Source organism: Sebastes umbrosus, chromosome 21, assembly GCF_015220745.1.
Source record: "Sebastes umbrosus isolate fSebUmb1 chromosome 21, fSebUmb1.pri, whole genome shotgun sequence".
Lineage (NCBI taxonomy): Eukaryota > Metazoa > Chordata > Actinopteri > Perciformes > Sebastidae > Sebastes > Sebastes umbrosus.
In genome coordinates, this window is record NC_051289.1 from 8,120,088 (window position 1) to 8,134,662 (window position 14,575).

Below are 14,575 nucleotides of genomic sequence, written 5' to 3' on the forward strand. Positions count from 1 at the left end.
GATTGATTGATTGATTAACATTATTTCAAAAATGTTATAGTCTAAACAATTAATTAATTGACAAAATAATCAACTGATTAATCAATCAAATTGAAAATAGAATCTATTGAACTGTGGAGTAAAATGTAGGTTTAGGCTTCACGGTTTGGTGCAGTGAGAGTGTAGCAACAGTTTACCTGTATGAGCGTCATAGTGTCCTCCGTCATTGATCAGCACCTTGTTGAATCGAATGATTCCAATCTCTCCCTGGAACGGAGGAAGAGTCAAACCAGCCGAGAACGACACCTTCTCACCTGAACACAGGAAAGGAAGCATTAACATACAAACATTATATTAACAAACATATCAACACAGGCTGGGATCTTTATGATGATTATACATGCTGACCTGACGCTGGAGCAGGTTTCTGTGGTGATCGTCTGTAGGACATGTTCACATCTGCTGATCAAAAGAAAAAGTTTATAACAACTATCATTAATAAATGGTAAATTGATAGTTAAACTTTAGTAAATTATTAGTAATTTACCTGAGATGAGTGGCGTGCTGGGCTTTTGCAAGTCAGTGGATTTGACCGGGGAGGCTATGAAATAAAAACATTTAAAAATTTAGACATTTCATGAAACATGAAATAATCCTGAGAAACATGTACATGTTGGTGTGTCTCACCTGGAGCTCCAGCATAACCCTGAACAGGCGTCATGCTGCCGTCTGTCCCCTTGGGCAGCCTCTTGGACGAGGTCATCTTGCCGGGGGGTCCCGCCTCTCCGGTCTCCATCACAGGCGGCCGTGTGAGGGAGGCGTCCGGGGGACCGACCGACCCTGTGAGGCTCTTACTTGAACCCCGGGTGTGTCCTGCGTCCTCCACAGCAACCTGAACACCTGAAAAAGACAGATATGGAGTGAGGGATGGGGCCGAGGCTGCAGGTCAGAGAGACACAGATGCAGGGCCAGATGTTTGGAGGCCGTAACTCAAGACAAAAACCTTTGAATTATGAGCCGAAGACACAAATGGCCATTAGTTTTTATGAAGATAATTGACCAACTACAATTATCCTCACCTTAAAGCAATATCTACTGTAATTATATGTCATTCTCTGGGAGCACTTACTGACATGTTGACATGAAACCACTAATGGTATTAGTTACAGTACACCTTTTCTTGCTCTGACAAGTTAAAGCATCTGCTGTGAAAAACAAAGTCTATTGAAGATCATAATAGAAGGAACTAATATGTACACTTTATAATATAAACAGGTAACTCTACCCTTCAAACCCAGGTGGGTGGTATGGATAACATCTTCTGTCATGGTATATGTCATTTTACAGTATATTGCAATATTGATATATTTCAAGATACCAGTACATTTTCTGGGAAATTAATTGAGAATGTGTTTCTGGGTAAAATGGGGTTGTTTCTAGAAGGTAATCCACAAGTTGCGAAACTCTCGCAAAATAGTTAAGGTTAGACACTGACCTCGAATAGTTAAGGTTAGGATAGGTCGTCAGGCAGTGAGTCTCAGGAGTTTTTGCAAGTTTTCGCAATTTGTGGGTTACCATCTAGACACGACTGTAAAATGGAAATTATAGGACTATTTGATTGCCATAAAGCATGCTTGCACGTTGATTTGCAAGAAACCCTGACCATTGTGGGCAATGTTGCAAATCAAACTGGGGGCAGGGCCATCGCAGGAGGTCACACATGACCAGAGGGAAAAATGACGAGAGCACCTCGAGTTAAAAAAGAAATCATATTCATGAAGGAACAATAAGCTAAAGAATGTGCTCTTATGCAAACAATGTAATCGAGATTCGGGTTTGCAAGATTTATTCAGACCACAACTGACACCTCTTCATAACTGGACACGATGCAAACGAGCAAGCGCACATCAGATTCTTTCAGTTTTCCCCAATGAAGATGTCCTAACCTGCTCCGTGCGTCTGCGAACAGGCAAAGCGATGTTTCACTTGTTTGAAACATCGCTCGCCCTGACTCTATTTATGCACAATTTTGCGCACTTCCAACCTACTTTCACTGGTCAAAATCGATGCTGACAGTTAATCAATATCACACCCGCACTTCATTCACTCGCTCACTGTATGATAAGAAGCATGTACAAGATGAACAGATTTTTGACAAAGAAGAAAATATCCAAAATATGACCAACAAGTATCTCGCTCTCGACTTCACTATCAATTGAACGGTAGAGATTTGTGTGTTTTGTGTCTAATAAAACTTTTATTTTGGGGCAGTTTATCTTGCAGAATTAATTTGCACATTCATTTGTGCTTTTCCCAAGAAGGGGGGACGACAGAAAGAGAGCAGACTGGGCTTTTTCAGGAGGGGGTCTTAAAGAGACTGTCGCTAAAACGGAGCGTTTCAGACAGAGGGTGAATAAAGGTGCAGTATATTCAGACATATGAGAAAAATAATAATGTTTTTTGAACATTAAAGCATGAAAACATGTTCTAGTAGAAACCCAAAATACAAATATGAACCTGGAAATGAGCAGGATATGTCCCTTTAACAAACTTTTATAATTACTTGTTTGCACCAACAAATATTGACAAACCTCATAGGAATAACATGTAATTATATTCTATGATGTATTTCCACGTTTTCACTTTAATTTTCACTTTTCAAGAAACATTGTGTTTATGGTAAAGCTACCGTCGACTCATTAACAGCCAAACTGTGTGATTATGCGAGCCTCTTATTATGGACACAAACAGAGAAAATGACAGACTTCTCCCATCATATGGTTATCATCTCGTAACTACACGCACCGCTGCATTCCTGAGAACCGCGGCTGAGACGAACCCTGGAGTTTATCAACAAATCAACCCTCCTGGCTGGGGGCACAAACTCTCTACAAAACGGAAAAGGCAGCAGCACATAAAAGGCATCCCAGCCAGCAGCACACCGAGACAAGGCCACATGTTCAATCACCGGTAGACAGCTTGTCCCCTCACCTCGGGGAGAAGGGTCATTTAGTATAGAAGCCAGAAAAGCCTGCCTGTTAAACACAACATGTGGAGAGGGGCTGGTGGTGTAACCATAAAACAGCACAGGGGGTAAGTCTGCGTATACACACACATGTGCATATGTTTCACCGGTTTGCGTTTGTTAGTGGTGTCGCTCCTCATATACAGCGAGGTATGTGAGTAGTCTTTTACGGGATGGATTCAAAACTGATTTCAGGCTTAGTGCTACGAGGATAAAAGAGGCAAACACAGGATGTATGCCAGCGAGAGCGTCTGTCATGATGAAAGAGGTGAGCTGTAAACAAATGCAGCTGGGTCTGCCGTCCACCACAGATTTGCATCCTTCCAGCAAAGCAGCATGGGAAACCCACGCTTTGTTGTTTACCACTTAACCTCCCCCCCACAGTTCCAGGATACAACAGCCCCTTGTGTTACGAGAATGGCCACATTACACACCACATCATAATGATGATTGCAAAGCAATTTGGTGCGTTTTGACTTTATGAGTCACAGAAAAACACACTGCGCTCTAAAGACTTTCATTTAAGAATCAATAAATCCAGCCTCAGAAAAGGGAAATTGCTAAATGTCAGATACTGTCGCACCCACTTGAGGGCTTTCTGTCAGGTCCCATCTTGTTTTTGGTTCATGGGGTTATCCCGTTTGACCGCTGACCAGAGTGGGTCACCCTACAAGTCACCTTATCTCCACTGAGCACGGTCAGAAGCAGGAAAGCAGGCTTTCTTATCTCACAGCGTCCCAATAATAGAGCTCAACCATGCTGTTTGAGCTGAGGCCGCCTTGTCAAACACATTGAGAAGGATGTTCTTTAACGCAAGTAAACGGATTAGGAAACGTATACATTCACACATGCACACTGACAAACTGAGGAAGTGGCACTTTGTAGTGTATGGTTCCACGTACACAAACACCGCTAATACCGTTTTTTTGGTGTTCAATTATTTAGGCTATACAATATAAATTACAATAATAACAATATATATAAGGAGTATATACTGTAAGGGGATTTTGCGCCGTTATCGTGGATTCAATTAATTAAAACTATGGCTATGTTTAAAGGCTCAGCGAAAAAAATATTAAAGGAACGGTGTGTAATTTCGGAGGGATCTATTAGCATAAATGGAATATAATATTCATAACTATGTTTTGTGTATAATCACCTAAAACTAAGAATCTTAGAATGAGCCCTTCATATCTACATAGGGAGCGGGTCATTGTTGTGAAAGAATCCCCGACAGGACCATGCCGCGACGTGAAGCTGAGGGGTCTTGCATCGCCCTGAAGGGGTTTCTTTCACAAGGGGTTTCTTTGTCCTGCTAACTGTACATATATATTTTAAGAAATCAATAATTTGACACAAAAACAGTCCGCTAGAGTCCATCATCAGAACTGCGCCCATAGCAACGGTATGTTATACATAGCAACGGTCTGTTATAAGGAAATAGCAGACCACAGAATGCCATGATTAACCAATCAGAATCGGGTATTCAACACAGCCGTGTAATAAAAAGCACTATTAAAGGTTGATTAATCATTAATAAAACTATTAGCGACAACTTTTAAACCTTTTATGAATGGTGCCTGATAGAAAATGGTACTAATTTCTGTTTCAAACTATTTCAAGTTCAAGAATTGATTTTCGTGCTTATTTCAGTTCAATTATTATTTCTGAGCTATAGCTGTTACGCACATTCACTGGAGGCCCACTGTTGAATGAAGAAATGTGGATTTCAAGCAAAACCTCAGTGGCTTATATATATACTTCTGTCACGATGAGTCAACAGGCCCTAATAAATTAAAGCGAAAACGTCATGATCAGCGCTGAAACATAATTTCAAGAATGACATAGTGTGTCTGTCTTCGTCCCTTTCCTGACCCTCACATTTCCCGTGTGACATCATGGTAAACACATTGACAAACGACCCTTGGGACCCTGGTGCCGATTTGAGTGGTGACACTGTTTATTTAAATAGAAAAGGAGCTCAGCCGTGCAAGTTAAAAGGAAAAGTGAGAAAACTGCAGATGGGCTTTAAGAGACGGGAGTAAAATAAAGCACCGAAGAGGTTGTGAGGAAAAGGATTGACAGTAGCACCTAATCTAAACACACTGAAGCTCTTGGCTCTGATATAAAGAGTGCTCCCTGTGATAAGCTGTGTGGAGGAGGTCTCTCTGTAATGGACTCGTCCAAGCAGCTTTTTCCACTCTCTTCAGATAAGCAGAGGAGAAGGGAGACAATAGGATGAGGCAGCCGACAGGGCAAAGACAAACAAGTTTTTTTACATTCAAATGGCTCCTGGTAACATTGAGCATGAGTGGAACTAATGACAAAACTTCCCAATGACAGAATGATGAATTGAATGCCATATGATGACAACAACCATGTGGCAACATGTCATCACAGAAAACTGGCATCCCAGAGATGAATCAGACGCATCTACCAGAACAAGAACCAGGACTACTCTATTCCAGCTCACCCCCCATGAGATTCTGGACTGGATCATATGCTGCATCACCTGCCACGTAAACCAGCGACTGACGGTCCCAGAGGAAGAGAGTTGTCTCGTAAACCTTATGGGCGTGCTTATAGTTCACATTTACATCTGCGAGAGACTGAGACGTCCAGCTCGGTCTCATAGGCACCATTAACGGGCTCATACGAGAAATATGCAACATATGCACTGATGTGAAAATCTGTACTTGATGATATGGTAATAGATCCAGGATATTAAATGAGATCACATTTTACACCCAAAAAACGATACATACACGTGCAGAGTTTATGGACACACATAAATGCACACTTGGATGGACAAAAAAGCCAAGCAAGCAATATTGCTTTATGCCAAGGCATTGCTCAACACAAGAGGGGTCTATTAAATCAAGCATGTGTCTTCAATCAAGCCTCCTTTAGCTGAGAACATGAAAATCCAACTTCCCCTCACTCACACACTCTGAAACACACTCCAACATCGCAGCCGCTCCAATAAATGGACGAAACAAACGGGACTCCAGTCCAAGCGATGATCTAAAAAGTTGGGGGAACATTACAGCTATTTGACTGATCTCAAGCTTCGACTATTTAAACTTCAGTGGATAATAAATCAGATTTAGCCCTTGACCTTTTTGACCTTGAATAGTTAAGGTTAGGCATTGACCTTGATCAGTTAAGGTGAGGATAGGTCGTCGGGTAGCGAGTCTCACAAGAGCTTTTTGAAAGTTTTGAAGCCTCAAGTTCGGCATTTCAGCCGTCACCACCTTGGTTTTTTGGAACCACAAATGACACGAGAGGGCGGAGCTGAGTACAACCGACAGCTGAATGAGACATTTTTAGGTGACCAAAACGTTATAATTAACTTTCATGAACTGAAAACACACTGTGAAAGGGTTAAAGTTGTAAAACTAAAACACTGACAACTCCCAGACCGGACAACATCGTGGTAGCGACCTGTCAATCACAAGTTAGCCACGCCCTAAAGCATACCCTGCTTTATGGTCTATTTGACTCTAAATGGGACCATAATTTACTAAATGAACATCATGCTGTATTGAAGAAGACTTGAAACTAGCGATTGAGACCATAAACTCATGTTTACAATGTTTACTGAGGTAATACATCAAGTGAGAAGTAGGCTCATTTTCTCACAGACTTCTATACAATCAGCAATCAGAGGAGTCGCCCCCTGCTGGCTATTAGAAAGAATGCAAGTTTAAGGCACTTCAGCATTGGCTTCACTTCTCAACTCCGGAGGTAGCCGCCTGGTTTTGACTTGAGCAAGAGTCTGTTTTATAGCTGAGGGATTCAACTTTTCATTTGTAGGAGGAATATCGTTTTCATGTAGAATGCAAGGGTTGCTTTAAATCTCTATTATATAATATAATCATTCACACATCAAGGCATTAAAATGGGTTTATGTTTGCAGCTTACCTGTCTTCCCATGATTGCTGTTCCTGAGCACCTGGAGGTCTTTGGCTACATTAGAGATGTTGTTCTGGAGGTTCTCACAAGTTCCCCTCAGTCCTCCAATATCTCGGGCATGAGCTCTAACCGTACCATTCAGCTGGTTGACACAAGTCCACAACCCAGTGACGTGTTTATTCAGACCCTCTTTGATCCTCTGGAGGCTACCGGAGATGGGATCCAGCTTGCCGCATACACCCTCCACGCTAACAATTCGGCTGTCCATGTGTGCAATCTCCTTCCCGACATCTTCAGTCTGTTCCCTGCAGTGGTTCACCTCCCTGCCCAGCTCGTACAGCTGCTTCCTCAGCTCCAGAAGGTCCTTGGCCTCCTGCTCAGCCCCAGTTTTAACTTGACCCCAGGTGGAGTTGAGGATCGGAGACACCTGAGACTGCTGGTGGACTACATCCGATAGCGAGTCCTCCAACCTGCCAACATGCCCTTTCAGATAGCTCAACTCGCCATGTACGTCGGCAATGCTGGTGCTGTAGTTGAGGAGTTGCCCCTCCACGGCTCCAAGGCCATTTATCTGAGCTTTTAGACTAGACTCTATAGCATTCACAGCAGTTCTGCAGCTCTGGTAGTCAGTCAAAAGGCCACCAGATGGGGAGTTTGGGCTTGTATCTACTAACAGGGTGGTAAGTCTGTCTTCCATTGAGGCCAGCTTGTCCTCTAGAGTCTCCCTCAGGTCTCTGATGGCCTCTGCTCGTTCTTTCTTCAGCTTCTCCTCCACAGAGAGGAACTGGGCCACTACAGTCTTCTCAGATGAGTTCAGACGGATCTCAATGTTTTCAAGACGGGACTTTCCAGGATCAACCAGCTTGGTCTCAAGGTCCTGGATCTCCTTGCGGAGGTCCGTTTCCTTTGAGTCCATGAGCTCGATCAGGCTCAGGTAGTTGGCTTCTTGTTCCTCACAGTGATCCTGAACGGACAAGATTTTATAATTGCACGAGTTCTTCATGTCTGCCATTTTGATGTCCATACCCTCCATCAACTCTTCTCTCAGAGCGCTGATCTTCTCGTCCAGGTAGGCACGTAGGTCTGTATCGCTGGCTGGAGGAGCAGGAGGGGGTGTGGGCAGCTGGTTCTGGGCGGCCTCCATTAACAGATGGATTTGTCCGTCGTGGCGGTTGACACGGCCCAGCAGGTCATCCAGTGCGTTGCTCTTGGACTCCAGATCGTCGGTGACCTGGCCGATCTTGTTCATGACCTCGTCCATCTGCATTGCCTCGCTCCCAAAAGAGAAGTCCTGCACCTGAACGCTGTGGGTCTCTGCTTGTCTGGCGCTGGCAGGCTGTTTGTAGTCATTCAGCAACGTGATCAGCATTTTACTGGCGTCCTCTTGGAAATCCAGTCGCAGATTGGAGGACATGTCTGTCATTTTTGCCTGCATGTCGAGGACCATCTGGGATAGCCGCTGCATCTCGTCCTCCATGTGTTGAGATCCTCCATGACCCCCCAGTGGCCTCTGACTTCCGAACTGCCCCTCCCCTCTCCATGGATGGTTCCTCTGGGTCTCTCTTCGCCGATCTGGAGCTATAGCAAGGAAAACAGAGAGGGGGATTAACTTTGTTTCACATGTTTTCATGCAACATTTCCTTAGTTATAATCACCTTGTGGGACTGGATTATGTCCGGAGGGGGCCTGAGGCAAACGCTCCACCTGGAGCAGCGTTATGTCTTTCACCTCCCTGCAGTCATGGCCCTGGTACCCCGGGCAGCACCTCCACTCCAGCTCCGTTACAGTCTTGTATGCAATCTTATACATGGGCCTAAAGTGTGTCCGATATCTGGAAGCATTTAACACATGAAGACATGAATACATTATTTAAAAACAATCACAGATTCTGTACAAAGGTGCGTTTCACAGTATAATAAGAGATAATAATTACGCTCATTAAATGCTCAATGTAAGATGTTCAACTCTCCCTCTCAGGAATACAATGCAAAATTGTCACATTTGCATTTAATGAATCCCACAGTTGGCAGGAAGCAGCTAAGACTTTCCACTACTTCCACTCATGAGGACACTGTTGGCCCACACGGCCCTGTCACTCCATGGTTAACTACATCTCACAAGTGTGTTTGTTGCTCCGTGAATACTGAAGCAAAACAAAGTCAGAAATGTCCGTCTGTGTTTGCCAGATTCGATACAGATGGCTGAATAATCTTTCTGCTTTTCTGAGTCATGTTTTTAAGATTCTTCTAAGAATAAATCTTGTTTATATTAGAGAGCCATTCATTTCAAGAAAGACACATTAAAAACAAAGGAAATATGTGCACTGTAACCCGATGGTGGAATGTAACTAAGTACATTTACTCAAGTATCGTGCTTCAGTACAATTTTGAGGTGCTTGTACTTAACTTGAGATTTCTACTTTCTATACTGTATATACACATATACGTATATACATATACACACATATATACCCACACACACACATACATATATATATATATATATATATATATATACTGTATATATATATATATACATACACACATAAATATACATATACATACATATATACACATATACTTATACACACATATACATATATATATTAAGTTTTAATTTGAGGGTTTTTTTAAAAGATTAAGATTCAGTTTTTAAAGTTGAAGTTATAAACTATCTCCATCTTTACCAGCTGCACATTATTAATACTTTCACATGAATGCATCAATAATTATAATCCAGTAATATATTTCTAAAATTAGCATTATGAGTATGTAGAGGGAGCAGATCTGATGTGGAGAGGCAGTTTGTAAAACACAGACTTCTGGGAACTTACATCACTTGTTGCGCACAGTTTGGCATCTCCAGAGGACAAGGCAAGACCTCCGGCTGCACGAAGCTCTCCGTGCCTCCCACGACGGCACAGCTCACGTTCTTGTGCACAACGTAGGCGCACCAGTTCCTGCAGAAAAGGAAGACACAGAAGAGGATAAATGAGACGCTTAAATGGATCAAATCAATGAGTAGTTCACAACCAGTGGCACCGCCCTCCCTGAGTCACATACAAAAAAACATTACTACTACTACTACTAATAATAATAGTAATACAAATTATACAAATTGTCAATATTTGTGTTTTAAATATGGAATTCACCCAGTAATATCTGTAATTTATAATAATAATAATAATAATCAATTTATTTATATAGCACTTCTCAAAACAGATGTTTCAAAGTGCTTCACAAGACAATAAAAGCAGATAAATAAAGTAAAAGATATGGTAACTGTTAAAACAGAACATCACAGAACATATCAATAATAATAAAAGTGGTCAAATGGTAGGACAAGTTCATAAAACAAATATACAGTATATATACATAAATGTTTATAAATGTACACATGCGTCCAGAAACGGATGTATACATACATATATTTATACCCAGTCTTCTATTTATAGGAATGCTACACTAAAAAAAATGTTTTCAATTTCATTGTAATATGTAATTTGATTGTAATGTGATTATATTTTATATTAATAATCTGAATCTGTAAAGTAACTAAAGTTGTCAGATAAATGTAGTGGAGTAAAAAGTCTAATATTTCCCTCTGAGATGTAGTGGAGTAGAAGTAGAAAGTAGCAGAACACGGAAATACTCAAGTAAAGTAGAATTGTATTTAAGTACTTAGTTACATTCCACCACTGAGTACATGTTATACTGTTGTGTTTTTCAAAGCATTATTTACTCTTCCTGTTGGAATAAAATAATTAATTATTTAACTGTAAAGTAGGAATGTGTTTTTGATACCTTCACTTTTTTTTGCATTAAATCACACTGAGAAACATTTCCACCAGCTGCCACTGTTAACAACCAATATAAACATCCATTACTCACTTGTTTCTCTGTCGTGTTTCAGTAGCAGAATATGCGTTTCCCTGAAACATGTTATGTTGGAGAGGTGATCCACCGATGAGAGGAAGCGTCATTAATAAATGAAAAAGTGCGCACTTCATGGTTAAAATGTTTTTAAAATACTCCAGTATGTTTTCAGATTGCAGTCAGTAGAGGAGCTCTGTGGTCCAGAGATCAGTGAAGGCACCGTGGGTTGCTCCCTCAGACCTGAACCAGCTCCTTCCAGCCTCCTTGGGTGTGACGTTAAAGGGACCCCCTCCAATACTGACAGATGCTTTTTCTTTTTTCCACTTTCTCAGCTCACACACACACACACACACACACACACACGCACACACACACACACACACACACACACGCACACACACGCACGCACGCACACACACACACGCACACGCACGCACGCACGCACGCACACACACACACACACACCCCCACACCCCCACACCAAAGCTCACATCCAACTCTTCCAAAAACACAATGTCATAGGCCTATGGAGAGCCGTTTGAGCATTTATTCCATATCCTTGATATCAGACGTCAGTGTCCTCCACTAGTTGGACATTTTGTCTTACTAGTTGAACCAAAACTCTTACAAGTCACTGTTTTTCAGCAACTAGTGGCACTTTCTGGCCCGCACTAGTTAACTACTAAGGTAAAAAAAGATGTTCACTAGTGCAACTACTGGACTTTTTTTCTCTAGTAAACATTTTGAGCCTCACTAGTTAACTAGTGCAGGACATTGTAGGTCACTAGTTAACTAGTGCAGGACATTGTAGGTCACTAGTTAACTAGTGCAGGACATTGTAGGTCACTAGTTAACTAGTGCAGGACATTGTAGGTCACTAGTTAACTAGTGCAGGACATTGTAGGTCACTAGTTAACTAGTGAGGTGAATATGTCCTTTACTAGTTAACATGTAAAATATGATTCAATGTTATTATTGGGGACGTTTGTGAATGTTTGTTCTGTTGTTTCAAATGAACAAAAAAACAATAAATATAATATTGAAAAAAAAAGAAAATAAATAATGACAGGCAAAGACCAATCTTGGTAAATATGTATTTGCTATAGAGAAATCATTATTTGTGATATATTATGTCATGCATAAGCAATGTTGATTGTTACAGTAGTGTTAAAAAATATATAATAAGACAAATCTGTACAAATAAAAATTGCAACAACTTAATTAGCTCAAAAATAAGAACATAATAAAATGACCAGAGGTTTGTGCTCAATCTATCATGCACGTCTTATATGGATCTCTGCTTTGCTCTCTTCGGATTGGTGCCGGACGGCTCACCAGCTTCCGCAAGACCCCGTTTCTCTGGTCGTACTGGTGTTGACACTAGAAGTAGAAGAATACAGATCAATTAGAATAGTAAGTAATTAAGAAAAGCTTTATTTATACAGCACCTTTTAAAACTCACCGTTATAAAGTGCTTCACGCACAAATAAAACATCCAATAATGATGAATATGAAACACAGAAACAATGAGAGACAGACTAAACTAAAACAGACAAACACATATGTGGATGCGGTCCAGAGATTCAGCAGCTCTGGTAGATTGGGGGGAAGTGATTCCGGAGGTTTAGGGCTTAGACAGAGAAGGCCTGATCACCTTTTGTTTTGCAGTTTGAGCTCGGGGATCGATAAAAAGGCTGAGATTTGAGGATCGGAGTGGTCGACAGGTAGAATATGGAACTAGGAGATCAGGTATGTAACTGGGGGCGAGGTCATGCAGTGCTTTATATGTAATTAGCCAGATCTTATTCTGAATTTTACAGAAAGCCAAAGGAGGGATGTCAGAACAGTGGTTGGCTAGATGTGGTTAATAACCTGGCAGCTGCATTTTGAACCAACCGTAGGTGATTTAAAGCAGTTTGACTGAGGCAGGTGTAGCGGGAATTACACTAGTCTAGACGGGAGAAAATGAAAGTGTGAATTAATAGTTCCGTGGACGACAAGATGCATCTGATTTTTGCAATGTTTCTTAGCTGGAGAAAACAGGACTGGACAAGTTTAGTGACGGGATGATCAAAAGTCATTTACCGGTCAAAGATGATACCAAGATTCTTAGCAAAAAAAATAACAAGCAATAAGATTTTTATACTGTAAATGTATTCTCTGCCCTTAGGTCAACAAACATACCAAGTTGTCTCTCAATCTCCTCCAGCTGTTTCTTATGCTCCTCCATTTCTTGTTTCTTTTTCAGCAATTCAGGAGACTTCATGCTTCTTAAGTGATCTTCGAGTTCCTTTTTTGCCTGATCCTTCTTCTCCAGAGCGGACCGGTACTGGCGGAGCAGGTCTGTCGAACAATACAAGAGAAATTAAAGCACAATCTGACTGAACAGGACCGCAAAAATGAACCTTAAAATATGAGAGACGTCACCGATGTGTTCTTTAAGGCCGTAGTAATGCTGTGGGATGGGGGCTCCAAACACTAGTAATGTGTCAATCGGTGGGGCTCTGTTCCCGTCGCCTCCGAACTTGCCACTGGCACTGATCCTCTCCCCCTGCCTGGTCAGGATGGTGGGACACGCCATCTGATTGCGCGCCACCTGTAGGCAACGGCACATTTAGAGGAAAAATAACCACCCGGCCAGTAAATGTATAGCACTGCTCCACCAGCGAGCATCACTCACCGCCACTCTGTAGTTGTTTGCAGAGTCCAGGTCGTCAATCAGAATAGTGTCTCTGAGGAGGTTTTTAAAAGCTGCAAAGGAAACAGGAAACGGTCAGAGCTGTTGAAACTAAAACGAAAATATGCAGTTTAAAATATTTTTAGTAAACTGAAACTAAATAAAAACTATATATTCTAAGAAAAAACTAAACTAAACTGAAACTATATTGCTTGGGTAAAAACTCATAAAAACGAATAAATTCATTTTTAGCTATATATAATATATCACTACCAAAAAAAGCTGACAGCAGGAATTTTCGTCAACACTCGTGACATTGAACCTCAGAACCTGAATGGACTTCACCTTCCAGGAGATGCCGCGATTGCTTTAGTAAAGTGGTGCTAACATTATGGCGATTCCTAAACAGTTCTCCAACCATGTATTTTTCAAGTATATATAGCTACATACTTCTGAGACATTATACCTGGTCCTATGAAAAAACTAAAACTGCTGTAAAACTAAATATATAAAAACTAAACCTTTCTGAAAAAAACTGACACTAAAACTAGCAAACACACTAAAACACTCTGAAAACAAAACTAAACTGAAATTGAAAAGTCAAAACTAAAATAAAATAAAAATGAACTGAAAATTCAAAACTATTATAACCTTGGTTGAGATAAATATAAACATTCATAACTTTTTTTTTTACTGCTTATACTGATGAAAAACTTTCACAAAGAAGAGATTAAAGGAGAATAAAGAACTTATTTAAGATGGCTATTGATATATTTATGTCTCAATGTATACAAACCATAAATACCCTATATCTGAATAAATAGGAGGAACTCCAAAACTACAGAAACTCTAAATGAAAAGTAATTTTAATGTGGACCCAATTTCTGCCCCAGTGACGAAGCCCCCGGTGAGGACACCCCTCCACCCTGTGAGGCTGGATCCCAGGTGGAACCATTTAGACTCAACAGGAGTAGCGGGGGCGTGAAGGAAATGCCCCAACAACAGCAAACACAAAGAGACCTGGGAAGCCTCTAGAAAACCGCAGACACCCAGGACTCGTAATGTAAATCTGAAATGAAAAAACAACCACTAGGCAATGTTACA

The 14,575-nt window shown here is 41.2% G+C and overlaps 2 protein-coding genes across 2 annotated transcripts in view; both read right to left on the reverse strand.

Annotated features, from left to right (window-relative positions):
• emilin2b (elastin microfibril interfacer 2b) overlaps window positions 1-11,045 on the reverse strand; it is a 13,188-nt gene extending 2,143 nt beyond the window's left edge. Inside the window, exons 1-8 of the mRNA XM_037757125.1 lie at window positions 10,810-11,045; window positions 9,753-9,878; window positions 8,575-8,750; window positions 6,929-8,497; window positions 667-879; window positions 527-580; window positions 388-438; window positions 177-293 (exon numbers count right to left, since the gene is read on the reverse strand). Coding sequence (XP_037613053.1) covers window positions 177-293; window positions 388-438; window positions 527-580; window positions 667-879; window positions 6,929-8,497; window positions 8,575-8,750; window positions 9,753-9,878; window positions 10,810-10,928 — 2,425 coding nt within the window. The 5' untranslated portion in view covers window positions 10,929-11,045. The remainder of the gene's footprint in view (window positions 1-176; window positions 294-387; window positions 439-526; window positions 581-666; window positions 880-6,928; window positions 8,498-8,574; window positions 8,751-9,752; window positions 9,879-10,809) is intronic.
• An 825-nt stretch (window positions 11,046-11,870) lies between these two features.
• Window positions 11,871-14,575, reverse strand: part of smchd1 (structural maintenance of chromosomes flexible hinge domain containing 1) — a 32,726-nt gene continuing 30,021 nt past the window's right edge. The window contains exons 44-47 of the mRNA XM_037757155.1: window positions 13,475-13,545; window positions 13,222-13,390; window positions 12,979-13,137; window positions 11,871-12,174 (exon numbers count right to left, since the gene is read on the reverse strand). Coding sequence (XP_037613083.1) covers window positions 12,080-12,174; window positions 12,979-13,137; window positions 13,222-13,390; window positions 13,475-13,545 — 494 coding nt within the window. The 3' untranslated portion in view covers window positions 11,871-12,079. The remainder of the gene's footprint in view (window positions 12,175-12,978; window positions 13,138-13,221; window positions 13,391-13,474; window positions 13,546-14,575) is intronic.